Source organism: Ceratotherium simum, chromosome 1, assembly GCF_057802395.1.
Source record: "Ceratotherium simum simum isolate JZ-2026a chromosome 1, ASM5780239v1, whole genome shotgun sequence".
NCBI classification, from domain to species: domain Eukaryota; kingdom Metazoa; phylum Chordata; class Mammalia; order Perissodactyla; family Rhinocerotidae; genus Ceratotherium; species Ceratotherium simum.
Window position 1 is genome coordinate 55,801,275 of NC_141900.1, and position 24,094 is coordinate 55,825,368.

A 24,094-nucleotide genomic window follows, 5' to 3' on the forward strand; every position below is an offset into this window, starting at 1 on the left:
CCTGTAGAGATAAGGACCTTAGACTAGAAATATTTTAGAGTGCATTGGATAAAGGGAATTCACACTACAGAAGAATGGTAAACAAGACTAAGCTATATTCTGTACTTACTCCATGCACCTATCTTGCTTTTTATAGTTCATTCTTCTCTAAACCCTCATCTGTGACTTTTTTGTTACCATAAACAGGAGTTGCCCAAGTGTTAGGGTCGTGAATGTTGAATAACTGTAGGAGTGTAGGCGATAAGGAAGATTCCTTTAATGAGGTTATAGCCCTAAGACACATTGCCAACCCCTCAAGTGGCAGCCAAAATGGAATCTGGAAGATATGTGAGAATCTAATAGATACAATATATTCAAGTAGGCTTTCCTCTTGTTTTGGTAATTTATTCCTATAAAATATTTCTGTAAAATGGCTTCTATTTTATTGCAGAGTACACATCTTACTCTGTTAAATGCATACACGGACACATACACATACCTTCTCTTTTTCACATACACATGCACAAATACAACTGAACTTCAATATTTCACATTTTTAACTGCAGGACCTATATTTTTCCCCCTAGTTCCCAATATGTCCACCTAAACAGCAAGTAGGGAAAGTGGAAAAGGAACTAAAATTCATTCCTACATTTCCTGTAGTGGTAGTTTGGGAGCGATTATGGCTACAATGACCCATATGATCTGGTTCATTGCCTCTGTGCCTATTTTCACCTATTAATGCCAAAACAGAAAACTGATCTCTAGGATACCAGCATATCTAATTAAATGACTTTCTACCTGTAATTTAGTCCCATTCAGTCACATAATTTTCACTGAAGAAACTGAAGTATGTGTTTAGACTCTGACTGTATGTTTTAAGTAGTAGCATAATCTCCCTGCTAATGGCAAACATTACCACCTCTTTTATGCCTTCCTAAAGGACTTTTAAGAATTGTCACACTACTTTCAAAAAGAAAAAAACTGAAAGTGATCATTAAGCTGGAAAATTTCATCATCATTCTTTTTTGACCTACTATCTCCTAGATTCTCTGAACAGAAACAATGGCAACTGTTTTCACCATCAACTTTCTATTTCACAATGAATAATCTCATTCTTCTCACTTTTGCATTTTCTCTATAGAGACCATAGAGACAACTGGAACCAAATATGCCAAAAGGAGCTACCATTGTCATCACAATTTATAGGAAGAAGTAAACAGAGAATGGATTTTGTTTTACCCCTAATACATATGTTGGCTTGGGGCAAAGAAGTGGCTTTTTGCTTCCCATTCTATGGTTACCTTCTGAGGAAGATGATAGTAATCATCTTCTTACACTGATTCTTGCCACAACAATAACCTCTAGGTAGGAGGGAAGTTATAAAAAGAATAAGAAATTAAATAAAAAATAAGTTATAAGAGAAGGGAGAGAAATGGGAAAGCATTGAGAAGACCATGGTGAATAAAACAAACTTCCAATAGAATTTTTAAATAATAAAATGAGGCAGTCAAGAACAACTATCAAAACAATCTTGGAAGAAATTAACTTCTAGAAAACAGAAATGCCTAGAGTTGCATCAGTACTATGGCATTCTTTACCAGGAAGTCCAGAAGAAAATATTGAAGTCTCTATTAGTTGTTCTACTTCAATATGCAAGTTTACTTTAGTTGAGAAATCAGAAACATTAAGGAATATTTGCAAATAGTTGTGAATAGAAACCCAAAATGTATAAATAATTTTATAATGCCTTTTTCTACTCTCCTACTCTATTGAAATTTAAAAGCCAATACAATGTTTAAAAAAATTTTCATTCATATATATAACATAAGGGGCTCTATTTTCCTTATTCCTTGTCACGTATGGATAATAAATGAGGAGTTAAGGGTGATCCAACAGCTTTTTCTTCCATGCCACTACAATACTATTTACTAAAGTTACAAGTTATAGAGTTGTAAGTACATAGAAAAATGTGATAGCATCAGCAATCCTCTAATTTGAAGAGTTTTTTATTTCTTACCATGTCTTTTCCACCTATGACCTCTTATTGACATGCTGGTTACTGCATTTCTTGATATTCTAGAGGAAGTTGGTGTGATTTCAACTTGAATACACCTTGTACCCTCCTTATTAGATTTCATGGCACCTTGAGGCAATGAAGCCTTTACTGCATTAGCAACCTAAGAAGGAAACATATACTTTAAGATTGATATTAACAGATGTATTATTATACCCTTAAATAAAACAAGATGCTAACTTTTAACAGGTTTTAAAAAAGAATACTTTCTCCAAGGTATTTCATAAGATGATGCATAAATCCTCTAGAATAAGGAGTAAGAGCTCAGAAGGAAACTTATGGTTAAAAATAATACATAAGTGACAAAATTAAAAATTCCAAAATATTAAATTATATTTCCCAATGCCTAATGCTAACTAATAAATGCAGCTCTAGTATGTTAAGGAGAACATTCTTAGAAGTTAAAAAGACTATTACTCAGGTATCTAAAAATTTAGCCTAATGAAATTTTCAAATTTTATTATATACACATTTTCAAGTACAAAATTTTCCTAGTATAACAGAAGCATGAATCACTGAGTATTAATGACATATTAATGCACCATGAATGGGACTTCTCAATTTGTAGTTCTAAATTGAGAAATTTTAAATTACAAAATTTACATAAGTGAGGCACCTACCAGCAATGGCTCTGGATATAATTCTAGCTGGGCTCTGTATATAATATCATCCAATGCTTTTTGAGCTAGATCCCATTCTCCATTATAACTGTAAAATTAAATGAAGAAAGTATAATTATCTTTAGTTAACTCTATATAATTAAACAAAATATAATGAGAAACTGTTTATCTTTACTGACGAAAATAATAGATCATATTAGCACATTGCTTAGCATTCCACCCTCCTTAAAAAAATATTTTTAAATCTTTGAATTTTTTTCAATTGTATCTGAAATCCTATTAATAACAAAGAAAATTTTATAGATGTACATTTCTTCTCTAAAGAACATTCCTATTTATAGAACAGATATCAAAAAAGCTAGGCAATCTCAAAGCATTTTATACTTTTTTTTTTTTACAAAACAAGTCAGAGCATAATAAATTATATACCTTAGAATAATGTTCAGAACACTTGATGGTCAAATTACTCCCACGGTTTTTAATGAGAATCTACAACTACTGTGGCTTGCAGTATCCTAAGTAGTTACTTCTTTGTATTCTGAGAGTCATTTAGAAGTGTACATGATTTATGTCACAAATATCAGAGAGATATTGGGAAAAAAGTGTGTGTGTATATTATTTTTCAAAGATATGGCCAAACTCTTCCTAAAAATTGGCTAAGTGATGAAAATGGACAGAGAAATAATGGCTTGGTCATCTGCCAACAAAATAAAGAAGTGTGAGTTACATCAAGAGTACAAGTGAGGCCTAAAAAAATGGAAAGAGCATTGCTCCCACCCTAAAAACAAGGTAAAGCCAGGTAATCTACAAAATCATAACTGTTCATGACTCCAGCAAGGAGCTATGGTCATAGGTCAACCAAGTAGCCTAAAACCTGAGAGCAGACAGGTGCCTCTAAGGAGAGATAGGCCACAATGCAAGTGGACAAGAAGAATTCAGCTAAACTTTTTAACAAATTACTAAAAGCCAAGTGTGGGCAAGCAGGAGAGTATAGAATCTCTGGGAGTAGATACAAGGGGAGCTCATATGCACTCACAAGTTCTACTTCACAAACCTTTAGGCACTCACAAGAAGAATGGGACAAGGCAGGGGACCAGAGCAACCAGAGAAAGCTGCCCTTGGTAGTGCAAGCCTGAAGAAGAGTGGCCACCCGAGCAGGAAAGGCATGAAAATCCAGCCACACCTTCTCTCACCTGGAACAGAAGTTTTAAAGCCTGTGGGGAAGGAGCAGCAAACCCTTTCACCCTGAGGGAAGAGATGAAGACAGATTGTGGCTGTGTGGGGAAAGAAAAAGAAAAAGAAACTTCTTCCTTTCAGGGAGGATCAGAAAATGGCCTTATGCTGAGACCAGTAGAGGTCTCTTACCACTGGAGGAGGGACAGGACCACTAAGAAGCTGCCCCCACCCATACTCCCCTGAGATGCAGGGACATAGGAGCTGCTTAGAACTGAGGCCAGACCAGGACAACAGAGAACACCACTTCCTCTTCCCCTGCCCTGCCCCAACCAGGCTGATACACATCTAGAAACAAGCAACAGCACTCTACCGCTGGAGGAGGGGCAAGAACACGGAGAGAGACTCTCTCTGAGGTGCAGACACACAGGGAAAGCTGAAAGCTGAGGATGAAGCAAGAGTATTAAGAAAAACCCTCCAGCAATCCAGCTCCCACCCTAAGTATCAGGTAACATGAGAGGAATTTGAAATAGGTAGTGCCGTGAAGGTAACCATAGCAACAATAAAATCCAATCCCAGCTCATTCCTGCCTATAATAACTCCACTAACAGCCTAGAAGAAAAAAGGCATGCCCATTTCCAGGCATAAATAATATTTACCTCAGTCTCTACTGTCCTATCCGTGAACAAAATGATGATCAATCAAATATTACAAGGCTCACAAAAAGCAAGAAGAAAACAACCCACTGTTAGTCTCTACAGTCCTACTCATAAACAAAATAATGATCAATGAAATATTATAAGGCTCACAAAAAGCAAGAAGAAAACAACCCACTGTCAAGAGACAAGGAACAATAGAACCAAATTCAGAGATGACTTAGATGTTGTAGTTATCATGGAAATTAAAATAACTATGATTAATATATTAAAGGCTCTAGCAGAAAAGATGAACAACATGTATGAACAGATGGAGATTTCAGCAGAGAGATGGGAACTACGAGAGAGTCAAATGAAAAGGCTAGACATAAAACATGGTGACAGAGATGAAGAACCCCTTCGGTGGGCTCATTAGTAGACTCACACAGTCAAGGAAAGAATGATTGAAACTGAAGATAGAGCAACAGAAATTACTCAATCTGAAACAAAAAGCAAAAAAAAGAGAAAATAAAATGGATCAGAGCATCCAAGAGCTGTGGAATAATATTAACAGTTTAACACAGGAATCAACAAACTTTTTCTTACACAGCTAGATAAATATATTAGGCTTGTGGGCCATATAGTCTCTATCTATCACAACTGCTCAACTCTGTCACTGTAGCACAAAAGCAGCCATAGACAATATGTACACAAATGCATGTGACTGTGTTTCAATAAAACTTTAAAAAAATCGGCAGCAGGCCAGACTTGGCCCAAAGATCATAAATTCTGTCTTCAGTCAAGAAGTTTATAATCTACTAGGGAAAATTAAAATATGAAGTGAATATAATGCAGAGTATAGTAAGATTTCTGTAGTAAGAGAATTACAAAGTAAAAGATAGGGTTCAAAGAAAAATACTAGTATCTAAAGCATTAAGACTGAGCATCAATATTAGAAATTAATAGCAAATTAATAATAATCTATTTGTGATCAAAGAGGCTCTAAGATGTTTTTCGAGAGAAAATTTCTAGAAATGGAAAAGATATTCATTGGAGAAAAAAAGCTATTTGGAAATTACAGAAAAAAAAAAAAGTAATGGAGAAAGGAATGTGAGTATATTTAGTTCCTTGAATTAAAGAAAGACGATGAAGTGTTTTAGTTGATTACAAATTCTTCAGAATGTTAAAAGGTATGTTTTAAATAGTAAAACTATCTTGATTAATATTCTTTCACAAAAATATTCTGATTTTTTATCTATTGAGATTATAATGTAATAACAATAAAACAGACTATAATTTTCCAAAGAAATCAAAGGTTTACTTTGTATATGAAATAAACTTACAAGGCAAAATAAATCCCTGTTAACATCTGTACCATGAATCCTGAAGAAACCGGTATCCTGCTACTTATACCTTTGTATTTTCTTACATGTTGCCGGGGATATCCACAAACACAGATTCTAGAAAGACCAAAATAAATACATTTGTTAAATTGGTAAAAATTTAGGTAATTTATTTTTTAGCATTTATAAGTCTACAATGTACTAGGTATGCTCTCATAACAAACCTAACAGCTATGAAATAAAGAATCTTTCCAAACAAAATATATGTCTGTAACATTTTCCTGAGTAAGTTAGACTGGGAAAAAATGTATAAAGCTAGAGGTGTGTTAATATATAGTAAGTGAATCAGATTCTCAGAGTTGGTTCACTAATTTTGGTCAATTCAATTATTAATAACTTTCAGTTACTGTAACACCTATTACATGGAACTGGGCACCATTTATCATAAATAAATCTGTGGCATGAACCTCTATTCCTGACAAAGTTCTTGTCACAAACTGTAGGCTCCAAAAAAATACTCTAAAATTAGACACAAACCTCATACAGTACACCTTAATAAATTTCAGATAGATTGAAATTTTTAATGTTAAAAAACCATAAGAGAAATAAAACATAAGCAAATAGTTATATATTCTTTGCATGCCTAAACATGACACTAAAGGTAGAATCCTAAAGAAAGGTCAATATATTTTACTAAATCTTTTAAAGAAACTACTATAAAGAAAATTGAAATGTAAAGAAGTATTTATTATAGTGAAGAATATTTAAAGAGTACTAAAGTTAAGGAGTATTTATTATAGTGAATAGGAAACCACCTAAAAATCCAACACAGGGGACCAATTATATAAATCATTCAGAGAATACTATGAAACAATTAAACAGGACATTCTGAAAGTCTATTTAAACGACAGAGGAAAAAACTGCGCAAAACGACACATGCAGCCTAATCCCATTTTATAATAAACAAATAGGTGAATGGTGTATGTCACTGCAAAAAGATCATATACAAAGTCATAGAGTTATCTCTGAGCTGTGGGATTACTGACTTATTTTTTTCTTTATATTTACATGTATTTTCTAAATTTTCTATGATCAACAGGTGCTGCTTTTAAAATAAACAGTAACTTGCTATTTTTATTTATTTATATTTTTTCCCCCCAAAGCCCCAGTAGATAGTTGTATGTCATAGTTGCACATTCTTCTAGTTGCTGTATGTGGGACGCGGCCTCAGCATGGCCGGAGAAGCGGTACGTCGGTGCACGCCCGGGATCCGAACCTGGGCCGCCAGCAGCGGAGCGTACGCACTTAACCGCTAAGCCACGGGGCCAGCCCCGAACTTGCTATTTTTAATAAAACTGGAAATATCTGTTTTCTCATAAATTTTGTGGTTGCTATAATACAACCCTTACTTAACATAGTGCTAGTCAATAGACTGTAATTCTTTACCCCTTCCACCCATGCAATTACTACTTGAAACTTAATATTTTCTCTACTCAATAAATCAAAGCCTTCACTTAAACATGCCCAAGTATACCATAAATCATTTCAAAAATATCTCCCTTAGGGTATCATTAATTCAATGCAACTTTAAAGAATAAATATAAATTCATTTGATATTGAGTGGATCTTAGAACTCTTTAGAACCAAGAGTAAAAGGGAGCAGGGATACTTATGGTCTGAATGTTTGTGTCCCCTGTAATTCATGTTGAAGCCTTAATCCCCCAATATGATGGTATTTGGAGGTGGGCCCTTGTGAGTAACTAGGTTTAGATGAGGTCACAAGGACCGGACCCCCATGATGGGATTAGTGCCCTTATAATAAGAGAAAGAAAGACTAGAGCTCGCTTTCTGCCATGTGAAGACACAGCAAGAAGACAGTCACGTGCAAGCCAGGAAGAGGGCCTTCACTAGGAACTGAATCAGCTGGCACCTTGACTGTGGATTTCCCTGCCTCCAGAACTGTGAGAAATAAATGCCTATTGTTTAAGCCACCCAGTCTATGGTATTTTGGTATAGCAGCTCGAGATGACTAAGGCAGAAACTGAGAAAAATTAGCTGTATATGAAATAAAACCAACTCAAATTTTGTTTTATATTACAAAAACTTATATCCAAACTAGATATAATATATTCTTTTTTTTTTTTTTTTTTTTGGTGAGGAAGATTAGCCCTGAGCTAACATCCAACGCTAACCTTCCTCTTTTTGCTGAGGAAGATCGGCCCTGGGCTAATATCCGTGCCCATCTTCCTCTACCTTATATGGGACGCCGCGAAAGCATAGCTTGATAAGCGGTGCGCTGGTGCGCGCCCAGGATCCGAACATGCAAACCCCAGCCGCCGAAGCGGAGTGCGCGCACCCAACCGCTGAGCCACTGGGCTGGCCCCTATAATATACTCTTATTATCTAAGGAAGCAGACTTAGAAAAATTTTATTTTCTTACACTTACACCTTTATGATAGGGATGGTAGTAAAGAATAGAGAACCAATATATGAAAGATAGGATTTTTCAATTATTTCATTTATTCATTCACTCAATACTTATTAAAGATTTATATTGCTGTCAGACAGTAGGGATATAGATGAAAGATGTAGTTCCCACAAGGATTCACAATCTAATCATGGATACTGTGTAGTAAACAAATATTTGCCATGAACAAGTTACAGAGGTGGCAAAAGGAGAGAGTGGTAAACTCTAGTGGAAGAAGTAGAAGGTCAGAGAAGGCTTCTCAGAAAGAGATTCCTTTGAATTGAGCCTTGAAGAAAAAGTGGTATTTTCCAGGTGAAAATATAGGAAAGGACAAAAGCAGAGAGGGGTGAAACAGCATGACATAGAGGAGACTAGAGAAATTTTAGTAGGATAGAATGCCAGGACACTAGAAAATAACAGAGAAGCTAGCTAGCTAGGGGTCAGATCATGGAGTATCTTATAACCTGCTAGGCTTGATCATGTAGGAATGGGAAGCAACTAAAAGTTTTTGTTTTGTTGTTTTAAGCAAGGGAGTTACATGACAAATTGGTCTTTTGGTAGTATCACTCAGGCTATACTGGCAGAGTTCATTGCAACTGGAGAGGAGAGTATCTAAATATCCCATGAGTGAGATGAAGGGGGCCTGAACTAAAGAAGTAATTGTGGGGAGAAGGAGGAAGGGTGGAATTGGAGTCACATCTAGGAAGTATAATCATGGGGTGAGACAGAAGGAATAAGAAGAGTGTATAATTATTCCTACATGTAGTTTGAATAGCTGGCTGGATGGCAGTGTCATTAAATGAATTTGGATAAATAAGACATAGTGTTTTGGAAGATGCTGAGTTTCAGATATGTTGATTTTTAGATATATGGTATAGATGTCACTTTTGTCTGTCATGTCCTCTCCCCAGACCCCCAATGTCTTCCATTAATAGCACCTCTGTCCCTCTTACCTTTAGGAACTAGTCTTCCTCTATATCATCAAGTATAATCATGTAATTATGGTGAGGCTGCCAATAAAATTATCTGTGACAGGAGATCACTACCCTAATATCTATTTTTCCCTTTTAATAATATATATAAAGCACACTCCCCCCCACCACCAAACAATTTTAGCTAGAACAAGGGTTACCTGCTAAAGACCACATTTTCTAGCTTTCCTCGCATCTAAGTGTGACCGTGTGACTAGTTCTGCGCAAGGCTCTGTTAACTGAAGTGGTGCAACTTCTAGGTTGTACCCTCAAAAAGCAGCTGCATGCCTTCCACTCTCTCTTTCTCCATGCCAGCAGGATAGAAGGCAGATGTAATAGTAGTGATCCATCACCATACAGACAAGAGTAACACCCTAGGGAATGGCAGAATCCCAAGAAAGAAGGAGCCTGAACACCTTAGAAACACAGCCAATCCACTCCCAGACCATGTAGCAGCTTGGACTTTTATGTGAAAGAAAAATAAATATCTACTTTAAGTTACCATTATTTATCTCTGTTAAAACAACTAGGGGGGCCGGCCCCATGGCTTAGCTGCTAAGTGCTCACACTCCACTACTGGCGGCCGGGGTTTGGATCCCGGGCACACACCAATGCACTGCTTGTCCGGCCATGCTGAGGCGGCGTCCCACATACAGCAACTACAAGGATGTGCAACTATGACATACAACTATCTACTGGGGTTTTGGGGAGAAAAAGGGAAAAAAAGGAGGAGGATTGGCAATAGATGTTGGGTCAGGGCCGGTCTTCCTCAGCAAAAAGAGGAGGATTGGCATGGATGTTAGCTCAGGGCTGATCTTCCTCACAAAAATAAATAAATAAATAAATAAATAAATAAATAAATAAATAAATAAATAAATAAATAAATAAATAAAATAAAATAAAATAAAATAAAAATAAAACAGCTAGGCCAATATTTAAACTGATACAGTCTTCTTCCAATAACACTACCCAGCATGGCCCCAGAGGGGTTTGTAGAAGGCTCAGGCTGGCAAAGTCAGAGCCTTTTGCTGGATTGTTTTTCATAGCGAAGCTAGGAGAGATGTTCTTTCTTCTGAGTTCACTAAAGGTAGAAAATGTCAGCTTTTAGCTGCCTGTGGTCACTGTTCTTACCACATGGAAGAAGCCTATCATCAAAAAGAAAGTATAATGCCAACAGATGAAGAAGACGAGATGAGAGAAATGGGAGAGAATATCCTGACACATTTGAGCCTCTGGATCTAGTTGACCCTGAGGCCAATTCCATCCCTGCTCTTCCCAGGTACAGAAAGCCAATACATTTTCCCTTTGGTATAATCTAGTTTCAGGTAGACATCAATTAGTTGCAACAGAAAGAGTTCTAACTTTTACAAGGCATCTATGGGACATCTTGATAGAGATGGTTACTGGATTGGATATACAGGTTTAGAAATAAGGAAAGAATTATAGGGTTCAGGAAAGAGGATATAGTCAGAAAAATAAGCTGTTATACAATTTTTTAAACAACTTTGTCATAGCTCTAGGATGGTCAATCAACTTTTAAATTTACTTTAGGTAAGAACTAGAGAAACAATTCTCTCAAACACCAACACACTTGAAAGATCCACAAGGAAAATAAGACTCCAGGTTCTCTCATTTTCTCTACTAGCTACTCACAAGGAAATTAGCAGTCATCTATTAGAGGCTGAACTAAAACCGTTATTCAGAAATGCAAAGGGTTGGTGTCTTAGTACGTTCAGCTGCTATAACAAAATACAACAGACTGAGTAGCTTATAAACAACAGAAATTTATTTGTCATAGTTCTGGAGTCTGGAAGCACAAGATCAGGGTGCCAGCACAGTTGGGTGAGGGCCCTCTGCAGGGTTGCAGACTTCTCATTGTGCCCTCACATGGCAGAAGCAGTGAGGGAGCTCTGTGGTCTCTTGGCCAAGAACACTAATCCCATACGTGAGGGCTCCACCCTTATGACCTAAGCACCTCGCAAAGGCCCCACCTCCTAATACCATGACATCGGGCACTTAGATTTCAACATATAAATTTTGAGGGGACAGAAACATTCAGACGATAACGTTCGTTTTTCATAACTACTAAAACTACTCAAACTGTAGCAACTGACTGAAGGAATTTTACATTTATCGATGAAAGATTTTTAAAAAGTAAAAACTGAATTATTTCCTTTAATCATAATTGTACATAATGGATCATAACTCTAAAGTGAAAGAGATCATCTATCATTCATTCATTCAACAAATAGTTATGAAGTTTCTACTGTATGCGAGGCACTTCTCTAAACTCTGAGGATAGGCAGTGAACAAAGCGTCAAAGTTCCTGACCTCATGAAGTTCTAGCAGTTGACTAGTTGATTTGTTCCAACTGAACAAACAAGGTAATTACAGTGTTATAAACGCTAAAAGAAAATAAACTGGGGTAGGAAGATGTTACTTTAGAAAAAATAGTCATGGAAGCCCTCTCCAAGGAGGTAACATTTGAGATGAGATCCAAAATAAGCTAGTCCTATCCAGTTGCATCGTGAATTGATAATGCTATCTCTTTACCCTCTTTTCTCCACTCCTTTCTTTTAATAATTAAGAATTCTCTGATTTATTCTTCAGTTCTCTGATCTCTCTATTCAAGGATATTCTTTTCTCATAGATCATTCACTGAATTTAAATAAAATGCAGAACAAAACAAAAACAATCAAAAAAGCTACATGCCACATGGATGCCTGACTCCTCTGTTCATCAGAGGAGTATCCTAAAGTTATCTGATTTCCCTTTACAAAAATTCCAAAAAATAAGGACCCAACCTTAAAAAAGAGCAGCTGAGTGGTATCATTCCTATTTCTGTATTAAATTTACTCTGTGGTCATATATAGTTATCTCCCAAATTCATAAACTGTGTTAAAATAAAAATCCTTTTGGAAGGCATGTTTTGTCAAAACATATCTGGGAGAAGTTCTAAGTATCAATTTGTAAGTGAGGAAAATTCTTGTCATGATTCTCATTTTCTATTGAGAGACATTGTCTCATTCTTAGACTGAAAGTAAACTTTTGAGGTTATTGTCAATATATTCTGAGTTACAAACCACAAAATCATTACAAGGCCCAATTCCAGTGAGGCTAACTGGAGAGAGCATTTATTCATGAATATACCAGAACCCAAAGTACAAAAGTAAATAGATTAACTACTATCATCTGACAAGTGAGTAGAAGCTAGCCAGAAAAAGGGAAACAATTGTTTTTCTAATTTTTAATTTGAGAAACATTTAAAATTTGGTCCAGTTCTACTTCCTATCCATCTGGATAAGATATAGACTATGAAATAAAACTAAACAATTTCAAAACCTCTTCCTTTTCTGCTCTGCTTTTTAAGTAGTGAAGAGAGGGAAGGTGAGGAGAAGGCCAGGAGAGCAGAAAAAGAGGAAGTAAGGGAGAAAAGAGAAAATGGAAGAATTGCCATACAATAACGAGCACTTTTCTGTTCTCATGCATCTGCTCTTTGAAATTCGGAGCCTAATAAAGGCTGCAACCTCTATCACTTTCCTCAAGAGAATACCACAGAAAAATAGTGCTCAAGTTGTCAGAGAAGAGATTATTTTAATTGGGTTGTGAAGGATGGGGAAGATTTAGACAGGTAAAAAGAAGTTTACAAATAAAATAATAAGCAATGAAAAGTCAACCGTACGTTCTTTCAACAAGGAATGACCTAGTATAAGATATGCTCTAGAACTGTTGGTAATAGCAAACAGGCGAGAAAAGAGAAAGAGATGCTATGAATCCATAGTGAATGTGTGTGTTCATCATTAGGGTACAATACATAATAGCTGTCATCTATTGGATGATAACAAAGTGGAATACACAGTGTTAAGTGCTTCATATATATATATATTCATATACATATTCATATATATATTTTTTTATCAGTCAGAACAATTAATCTGCAAAATGGTTTATTTACACAAAAGTGTCCTTAATAGACAGAAAATAGGAAGAAATCTGTCTCAGTGGTCAGGAAGGCTGATTTAGGAGTGAGGAGAGGGGCAGAGTTTCATTATGGATACACAGGAATAAATACACTGATCGAGAATCAATAGCAGTATATATCCAAGTCAGTTAGCTAGGTGACTCACCAAGTGAACAAAATCAGGAGAGTCACTTAGACAATGGAAGAGAATTTAACTTTAGCTTAGTACAGTTTCATCATTAATATTTATATTTCACATCAAAAGACAAGATCTGTTAAACAGATCTTGTATTAAAAGAGACGTTCAAGAGTCAAAAAAGAAAGAAAATTATTTGCCCCAATTTAGAGGACTTTGGTATATACTAGCAAAACATTCATAGTATTGGTGGGTATATTCCTTTTAGGAGGGCCATATATAATGTTTAGTACTAGCAGAAAATAAAAACTGTTGACTAAAACTCATTCAGTCTAGCTCTTGCCTCCTTTCAGATCTCTTCTTCAAGAGGTCCATGCCTACTATGTAGGAGGAAAACAGGCCACCAAGCTGGCCATCAGTCTGAATCAGGAAAGTAAAACTTATATAGTAACTGAACAGATTTTTGCTCAGCAGAACGGATTTGTATGTACGGGTGGAGGGTGGGAAGTGTCCAATATTGTTTTAATTACTTCCATAATTCATTGCGATTAGAAGGTTGAAAAAAGAATGGGACACATTTGTCACTGAATCTAGCTCAGATATTCCATGAAATTTTTATGGTCCTATTTATGTATCCTTCCTCCTAGATAACCCAGTCAATCATTCTGGAATAATCATCATCAACCAAGTTGAGCAGCAATCTAAAACAACCGCCATATGGCCAAAAGGATTGGATTAGCCATAACACAAGTGATCACTTTATTCTTCAGGAAAACCTGCACTAGGACTAAGATCATCAGGAAGGTTTTATACTTTAACTCTCATAGCCATTTATAACTTACTTATCCCCACAGTTCTATAACCAATGTTCTTTCCATAGATATGGACTAGTCTTTGCTTGATTAGATACAAGTGCTTTCTAATTCTTCTCTATTCATCTTAAAAACTTACAAAACATCTTAATCAGAGTATTTGATAAATTATTAAGGGAACCAAGAGTTAAGAGAAATGAATAACTAGATTTTAAACCATTGAGAATACAGTAATGGAGAATTTAAAACAAAAAAACAAAAGCAAACTAAAAAGACAGGAAAGATAAATTTGATGGAGTTCCTCTCATATCATGTTCTGTGGCTTAAGAGTTACTTAAATAGCTTAAGTCTTTTGAATTACTTAGATCTCTTGCCTCCCTCATTTTCTTACAGCTAGTGAACCTTTATACAGAATTAGTTTTCCTTGTGGGATAGAATTAATCTAATATGTTTCTACTAAAATCTTCCTTGGCCAAAATCTTACAGCTAGTTTTTAAATAATTTATGTCTCTCTTTGTTTTTAAAGGTTATATATATACATATATGCATTCCTGGGTCCTACCTATCTATGACACTACTTCAGAGTAGGACCTGGGCTTTCTAATGTGTTTTAAGTTCTATAGGTGAAAGTTGCTGCATCAAGTTACTCCTTAAACCAACCTTTCTTAAGTACTGGTCCTTATACTCATTTTAATCCAAAACAAGTTTTCACTGGACCATAGTGAAACAGGAAAGAAACAAGGAAAGCTTAACATCCCTTTTTGTTTTGTTTTGTTTTTTGTTTTTGCTGAGGAAGAGTCACCCTGAGCTAACACCTGTCGCCAATCTTCCTCTTTTTGGTTTTGCTTGAGGAAGATTAGCCCTGAGCTAACATCTGTGCCAATCTTCCTCTATTTCGTATCTGGGTCACCGCCACAGCATGGCCGACGAGTAGTGTAGGTCCACACCCAGAATCTGAACCCAGGAACCCGGGCCGCTGAAGTGGAGCGTGCTGAACTTAACCACTAGGCCATGGGGCAGGCCCCAACATCCCATTTTTAATTTATAAATTGTTGTGCTTCCCTTCCACTCTCCCCCTGCTTTTTGGTGTTAAAATAGTCTCCCTTTTGTTTATAATGTGGATGGCAGATATTTAAAATATAATGACTTGGCAAAAATAAAAAGTCGACCAAATCATGTAGGTACGCCACCTGCCCCAGCTTTTTTGAAATTTTACAGATCTGTGAAATTCAAAAGTCTGGGCACCTCTGCCTTTAAAAGATTTAAAACAAGAAACACATTGGAAAGATTCAGTAAGTAGGAGAGATGGCACATCAGTACCATCTTCCAAGGCCTAGGAAACGTAATTATGATCCAACTCAGGAATCACCTGAAAGATTCTCACTTCTCTATCTTCTCTAACAAGCCCCTTGCCTTATTACCTCCTTTCTCCCTCTGGTCCTGTATGGTTTTCTATCTTACTCAGTACCAATTTCTGCTTTTTTGCTTCTTCTGTCCTAATTTGATTTCTAAGTATTGCTCCAGGCACCCTCTCTCTTACTAACTTTCCAAAGTTGCATTTTCTAAATAAGCTCCCCAAGTCTAAATTATTCTACAAGTTCCTTATTTCTATATTTTCCCTTATTTACTTGAATTTCCAAAAGCATATTCTCTGTCTTTTTTGTTTTCTTTTCTTTTGTTTTTTAAAAAAGGTAACATGTTCATCATAGAAAATTTAGAAAATAAAAGAAAATCACACAGGAAAAAAATTAAGCCATAATTCCACCAATTAGACATAACTATTGTTAATATTCTGGTCATATGCAGTCAATGCTAAAATCACACCATATATACTATCATTAAATACTCTTTTAAATAAGAATTTTTAAATGTTTGATAGTACACCTAAGGACTATCATAATTTATTTAACCAACATCTTAGCTAAATTTTTTTTAAACAAGGAAAGTTTAAAAACCAGCATCTCATACTTATTTCTTGTACCAAATTAGAGCACAATAAAAATAAATAATAATTTTTTAAAAAGCAAACAAAACAGAAACCAACCACATGCCCAAAATTGAAAGGTCGTAACAGTTCTATCCTTTTAATTACATAGTATGATCCTTTTCTGATTAAATATTCCATTGAAGCGTTATTCAGCTTTACCCTCTTCGTTGTGTTTTTTGCAACTATCATTTATAGGGAGCAATTCCATGATAATTGGTGGAATTATGGATTATGTGTTGGCCAGGCTGAGCTTCATGTTAACTTATTTAAACAAATGATTAAATAAAACAAAAATAACTTAGATATGTATCAAACTAGCAATCCTAGATTCATATATTTCAATATTAAAAACATTTGAATTTTAATTTACCTGGAACAAATTTGACACAGCGACTGAAGAGAAACACTGGGCATATACGTTAAGGCAGCATTGTAACACAACAAAAGGAATGTCAACACTTCAAATCTAAAGATAAACCAAAAGAATATTTACAAATCTTTAGAATTCTAAGAAGTCAACCATAACTAAGCAGGCATTGGGGAAAGATATTATGTTACAGAACAGACCTGTACAATGTAATCACACCAATAACAATACAAAACTAAAAGGAAAAAGAAGATTTCCCAAGTAACAGTCATGAAAATTACCTTAAAAATTCAACGTTCCAAATAACACCTGAAGCACAGTATAATTGATAAATCAGGAAGATGTGCTTTTCTCTTGCATAAAATGACTCAATATTTTTTAAAAGTATTACACACAACTCATTAAACATTATTTATAAATCTACTAAAATAATTTTTTAAAAAATCAGTGTAGTAGGATAGTAGGTTTTGTCTCCACAGTATACCTATTCTGTGCTGTCAGCATCTCCCTCTGGGGGTGAGGTCCACTGTATACAACTTTTGACAAACCATGCTGGGATAGTGCACTCTCGGTCAGAGCCATGGACCCAATGCTGGAAGGCTAAAGAAAAAAAAGCCATGCTGTGGAAAATGTGATATTTAGAATACACACACCACTAAGAATGATTGTCGTAAGCATCATTTATCTTAAAAATATTCAGACTGCCTACTAATTTTCTGCTCAAAGATTTAACAAATAATTGAAAACCAAACCACAAATATAAATAAAGAATAGTTCAACTTCAAAAATTCTACCATGGAAATACATAATTGCCACAAAGAAAAAATTAGACTAGTCTTATCCATTGGAAGGAAAGAAAAATATTTCAAAATGAATACTTTCAATAGATCTCTTACAATCAGATTTTTGTTTAAAGTTTAATGATTTTGATTTCTCATTTCGCTTTGGTAATAGCAAATACTTTGTATGGTATTTTATACTTTTTAAGGTACTAATAAATTGATAAAATTTTTGTGTGTGTGTGTGAGAAAGATCAGCCCTAAGCTAACATCCGATGCCAATCTCCTCTTTTTGCTGACGAAGATTGGCTCTGGGCTAACATCTGTGCCCATCTTCCTCTACTTTATATGAGACACCACCACACCATGGCTTGACAACTGGTGAAGCAGTGCATGCCCGGGGTTCCGAACCTGTGAACCCCAGGCCACCGAAGTGGAACACGTGCACTTAACTGCTACACCACCCAGCCAGCCCATTGATCAAATTTTTTTACCTCAATAACCAGACCCTAATTTATAGCAACTTCAAATCTTAGAACCAATACACTTACTTTGATAAAATGTCACTTACTTCATGATATACAGATGGTTTAGATAAAGATGGAATCGTAAAACTCAATACTTTGCTATGTCCCTGTTTGTCAACTATTTCCTATAAAAGTGAAAGAAAATATCTTAAAATATCTATTTTTTACACATAAATTTAAAAGCTAAATTTAAATTGTTAGTCTAATAAAAAATACCTAAGAAAGGAATTTTAAAATGAACTAAAATCTTAAACTATGATAATCCATTATCAGGTATTCATCAATACCAGAAGTTAACCTTCCACTTTTAAAATATAAGTAACACATAGTTTTAAGGATGGCTGAAATACAGATGTAACATCTTCATAATCATTGATTTTTCTCATGTAAAAAGTCATATTTTCTAAATCCATTAATATAATTATGAAATATATCAAGAAAAGGCCCTTAAATTTCTTTTCCATTTTAAAAAGTATAAACCCCAAGTATGTAGAATGTCATACTAATTAATATACAAACACAATTAGCAACACAAACTATATGTTAAATCAATGGTGTGAACTCTGGAGACAGATTTTATGAAATTATTAGTGAGATATCAGACTAGATCTTTTCTCCCAAACTTTTTGTGAAAGTCACAGACAATTTATAGATAATGAATTCTAAATTTAAAAAATTTAAAAGTCAACATTGATATTTTCAGATACCTCTATAAAAGAATTGAAATGGTCTGATTTTCAGTCTTCAATCAATCCAGAAAGGTATATTTACATAATTATATATATGCCCATATAGCCCTCAACTTCCATAAAGTTAATTTTGGGAGAATGAGCTATGAGTCATTTGATGTACGAAAAACAAATATTAGCTTTACTAAAATGAAAAGTAGCTGCTATTATGTATTTGCTTTTGCTGAAAAGGTTATATATTTGCTTTTGCCATAAAACATTTTGTTAACTACATTAAATACAAACCAAATTGTAAACCCCTAGAAGAAGAGCTTCAATGCATCCGCTGCTATGCACATTTCTGCTGGCTGAGACCGCAAGGTAGCACCAAATCAGTTCTGGAAGAAACTGCAGAGTAAATCGAAGCAACTGTTCCTCTCCACTGCGATAGAACTCAAAGAGCTGGTGACAGACAGGTTCTAGCAACTGGAAGAAAGATGAAATGTTAATTCAAGGATTACACTGTATTTGAATGACACTGATATAAGAAATATAAAAGGTTTTCCCTGATCAGTAATTACTGAAATATATGTGTTTGCATTGGGGGGGGAGCAAAACTATTCACTGCTAAGCTATTTAGTAAACCTTTGAACTCTAGTGGAAGGCCAAACAGTGCAAAGCAAGTGTATATGGCAGCACTTTGTAAATTTTAAAATATTCTATAACTCTAAGATAGTATTGTTATTAAAACCATATCTTTTTAACTTCTTAAAATAGCTAGGTTGTAAGTTTCTTCCTTAATATCCTTTCTTCCTGATAAAACACGCCAATATATTAATAGATTGGCTACAAGGTTGGAGAAACTGAAATGGGAATAGTTACTGTCATATCGTCCTCCTGAGCTTATAACTAGGCAGCATTTGACAGCAATACCTGGTGTGTGGAGTAGTTGAATAATTATAGAGCCCCTAGATCTAAATCCCTATTGTAACCATGGTTAACTGCCCCTGGATAATGTAAACATTGCTGTCATTTTGTGGGTTTTTTGTTTTTATTGTGAGGAAGATTAGCCCTGAGCTAACATCCGATGCCAATCCTCCTTTTTTTGCTGAGGAAGATCAGCCCTGGGCTAACATCCGTGCCCATCTTCCTCTACTTTATGTGGGACACCGCCACAGCATGGCTTGAAAAGCAGTGCGTTGGTGCGCGCCCGGGATCCAAACCTGAGAACCCCGGGCCACCGCAGTGGAGCACGCGCACTTAACCACTACACCACCAGGCCGGCCCCCTGTCATTTTGTTTTAAACATGATTTGGAGTTATCTATAACCTTTTCCTCTCCCACCACACCCTCAGCATTATTTAGTTAATAGAGCTGATTGTATGTTTATAGACAAAAAATAGACATTTTTTTAAAATTAGAAAGTCAAGATAAGAGAGACTCTTATAGGTAAGTATTATGTTAAAGTATATACAATGATCACACATAAGTCAGAAATAAATATGTCAAGAAATTCACAGGGTACTGATTTTTCAAACCATCAGGCTATTATGTTTTCAATGAACCATAATTCATTCACTTCACTAACTTAGGCAATAGATTTAAGTCATTTTACTAAACATATTTTCCACTCTAATGAACAGAAACTAATTTACAGTGGATATTTTGATTTCAAATAAGTTAAATATGTAAAGTAAACTTGGTATAATTAAAGTCAGTATTATTTATAAAAGGTATAGCAAAAGTGACACTTCAGCAAACATTGACTAAGTCAAACTAATCTTTCCTATTGAAAAATTATCTAACTTCTGACAGTTAAGGAATATCTTTTTCCACTCTCAACATGGTAATTAGAAGGCAACAGGTGTCCACTGTGGCATGGCAAAGGTAACAGGAAACTAGAGGGTCAGAGGCAAAGTAACCCCATTCATAGACAGCAAGAAAAGTTTTTAGGGCAGGAATTTGAAAGAATAAGGTTGAGGGTGGTAGGAAGAAAGACTGGTAGGGGAATGTTTAGCTTTCAGGGTAGAGTTTTTAAAATTTCTTTGTGGCCCAGTGTCAATAATCTTGTATTGTGGTGTAACATCTCTCATCTCTAAATATCTGGGAAAGTATTTTTGATTAAATCGATATAGTCTAACAAGTATTTGCAAAATTATGAAACCTTATGTTGAAAGTTTATTCAATAGTCTGCATGAACACACAACAAATTTTAATCAAAACACCCTCAAAAGGCCTTATAACCCACTTAAAACCCAAATGAAGACAGATTCAAAGGGGACGTAGAAATTATTACGTACCTTACGTCCGTAGCAAGAATTACACACCTCATAGCCCTCCCCTCTGCTCCACCTCTTTCCATTCCCACTGACATTCCCCTAGTTCAGGTTCTCAGCAGCGCCCTCTTAGGCTATTGTCACAGCCTCCTAGTCTTCTTGCTCCTTATTTTTCCATTCTCCATTCTAGCCTCAAAATAGGCACCTTCCTAAAATAATAATCTAATCAAACCATCCCTTCAGTGCAGAAAAAAAAAACTGTAAACTGCTTAGGACGGAATTCAAGGCCCACCATGGTTACAATCTAAACCTGTCTTTCCAGCTTCAGTTCCTTCTGCAGTCTTATCCTCTGATTAACTACTGCATTCGCCTATGTGCTATTACCCAAATGCCATGTCTTTTTATTTTCCACACTATTTCCAATCCTTTTCTATTTCCACTATGAATGATGGGATTTATAAGCACTAGAATCCAGAGTATAGACAATTTTATCATCTTCAAACTAAATTTGCTATCTAAAAAAAGGAAAGGAGATGGAGGGCAAGAGGAAAGAAGGAAGGACTGGGGAAAGCACCAACTGGACCAAACTATTTGCCACTCCTTAAACGCCTTGCATTTTCTCAGGCCTCTGTATACTATCCCTGTGGCTTGGAATGCCCTTTCACCTTGCACACCTGGAAAACTTGTGCATATCCATCTAGACTCAGTTAAGCACTGCCTTGAAAGCATATGTTTACTTATTTTCTCCCCCTTTCCTCTTTCAGGATAAAGACCATGTGTTATTCATCTTTGATTTTCTATCACCTAGCATTGCAGCTGGCTCATAATGGGCACACAAATATTTGCTGAATGAATAAATGAATGTAGTGACCCAGACTTTTCTAGGCTACCTCCAGCAAGATAGGTAGATAGATAGATAGGGGAGGCGGAATATGTTCAGAGATGGCTTTTGGAATACGGTAATGATTCTATTTCTTGGCCTGGGGGACAGTACACTGGAGTTCATTTTATTATAGTTCTGTTTTTTTTTTTCACTCTGCCATTTTTTGACATAGAGTATTCTTCTCTTATACCTCCTACCTCATTTCTCAAAGGTAATCAGCTAAACACTCCATAACATATATTATAGTTCTTTAAACATACACTTTTTCTTACTCTTTTATATATAATCAACTGAATACTACTAGCACAATAAACTGTAAGAGTACTTACCTCACTTTGTGGCTCCTGGATAACTTTATAGAGAGATGAAACTAAAGAACTCTTGTCTTTCAAATTTGTGGCATAATTTGGTAAAGATGTTTCTGGTAGTGTCTAAACAAATTTAAAAAAATACATTTCATTTTTATGAAATTTCCAGAATAGGCAAATCCATAGATGGAAAGTAGACTAGCTGTTGCCAGAGACTGGGGGTAGGAGGAATTGGGAGTGACCAACAGGTATGGAGTTTCTTTTTGGGGTGATGGAAATGTCCTAGAATTAGATGCTGGTGTTAGTTGCACAACATTGTGCATATACTAACGATAACTGTATTTTCACCTTAAAACAGTGAATTTTATGTTATGTGAATTATATCTCAACAAAAAAATTGCAAAAATAAAACAAAAATATATTTAATCTTCTTATCATCAACAGAAACATAAATTAATATCAATACTTCATCTCTGATCATAGTTTGGGGTTAGAAATGAGAATACAAACCATGTGTAAAGCCAGAGTTATTTTTTTGTAGCATTATACAAGTTATAAATTTCATTAGCAGTATTGATCCTGCTTCTTAATATAACATGTTGTATAAGGATCTAATAATGTTTCAAACCTTAAAGCCACAGATTATCAAAGTAACTCCTGAGTTACATATTGTGACTGTTAAGTTAGGCAAGGCTGTTGTACTTTATGGAACTGGGAAATTTTAGACATCTTAGACCTGGAGAAAAAGATAGCCATGCTACCAACAAACTAGTTTTCCCAATGCCATTTCAAATATGGACAACTAATAACAGCTTGCCAGTACCACCCATTCAGAAAGGACACCATGACTGAGAGGAATGGGAAGAGAAAACTCCAGTAGTAAGTCAGATGATTTTAGGTAAAAGGAGTAGGGAAATCTGAAAACGAAACAAAACACTTCATTATAACAAATGATAAAAACCTATCCTTCTAGAGTATACCCCTTCCTTAACAACATCTGTCTCCCAAGTCATTATTCTTTCTCATGCAAATTACTTCCTTCAATCAATCAATCAATCAACAAATGTTAATCCTGTAGTAGATATAATGTCTCAAGATATTGCTAACAGTCATTCCAAGATATACTCTATTTCTTACATGTCCCATATGCTAGCATTTCATGATTTAAAGTGGGTTATGGTTAATGTATGTAGGTGTATGTGTGCATAAGTAGACATAGAAAACTAAACAGCATAAATTTTTATAATAAGGATATTTGATTCATTTTTACTTTACTGTGAGCTCCTTGAGGGCAAGAACTATCTTTTCATCTCTCCATCTACAGCACTCAGCACAAGGCCTCAAAACTTTGCTGAAGGAATTTATTATGGACGAATAGAATAAGAAATAAAAACTGTCACTGTTTACACCTGAATAGATTCTTTAAAAATAGGTCACATCTCACCTTAGGATATATAAGTGAATAGATTCTTTTTTTAATTTAATAAGATAGTTTTGTTTACCAGAGTGATAAGTAAATGTGAACCACCTGGGAACCTTCTACCACTCTCCAGAGCAAAAAAAAAAAAAGCTTTCACTGCAGCTGCTTACATAAAGAGGAGATTAGGGCATTCTTCAATATTTCAAAAGCAGGTAACAAAAGATCTCCAGGCAACATTCCATTTTCGTTATTTGATCAAGAGTAACCTAATAGTGGGGGAATTTATACAAAAGGAAATAATAGTCAAATAAACAGCAGATTTCTAATCCCCTGAATGGAAATACATCTGAATTATATATGTAAAATACATTATGTGTGTCTGTGTGTCTATAAAATTTAATATTAAGTGAATTGAAATATAAATCTTAAAAAAATTATTAGTGAATAGAAAGACCACTATAATATTACATGTACTATTCTAGGCTAAAACTGGAACATTAAAAATGTGAATTACAATTTCCAGTTTATGTACCAATTAACCCTCATGAGGTAAAATATTTTCTGTGAAACAGCCAAAGGCAAAAGGACAGCTCTCTCCCTGAAAGGACAAGCTCTAGAAAAGACTCTAGACTTGGGCTACCACTGCTAAATGAAAGGTGGGGTCTCCTGAAATTAGTGCAGTGAAGTATTATATTTTATCACAAT

At 35.3% G+C, this 24,094-nt stretch overlaps 1 protein-coding gene across 2 annotated transcripts in view; it reads right to left on the bottom strand.

Moving 5' to 3' along the window:
- Window positions 1-24,094, bottom strand: part of HYCC1 (hyccin PI4KA lipid kinase complex subunit 1) — a 93,238-nt gene that overhangs the window by 18,964 nt on the left and 50,180 nt on the right. For both annotated transcript variants that reach the window (XM_004418928.2, XM_014786410.2), the window contains exons 3-10: window positions 21,991-22,092; window positions 18,809-18,988; window positions 17,879-17,959; window positions 17,013-17,128; window positions 16,532-16,627; window positions 5,828-5,944; window positions 2,677-2,764; window positions 2,000-2,159 (exon numbers count right to left, since the gene is read on the bottom strand). In XM_004418928.2, the coding sequence (XP_004418985.1) occupies window positions 2,000-2,159; window positions 2,677-2,764; window positions 5,828-5,944; window positions 16,532-16,627; window positions 17,013-17,128; window positions 17,879-17,959; window positions 18,809-18,988; window positions 21,991-22,092 (940 nt within the window). The remainder of the gene's footprint in view (window positions 1-1,999; window positions 2,160-2,676; window positions 2,765-5,827; window positions 5,945-16,531; window positions 16,628-17,012; window positions 17,129-17,878; window positions 17,960-18,808; window positions 18,989-21,990; window positions 22,093-24,094) is intronic.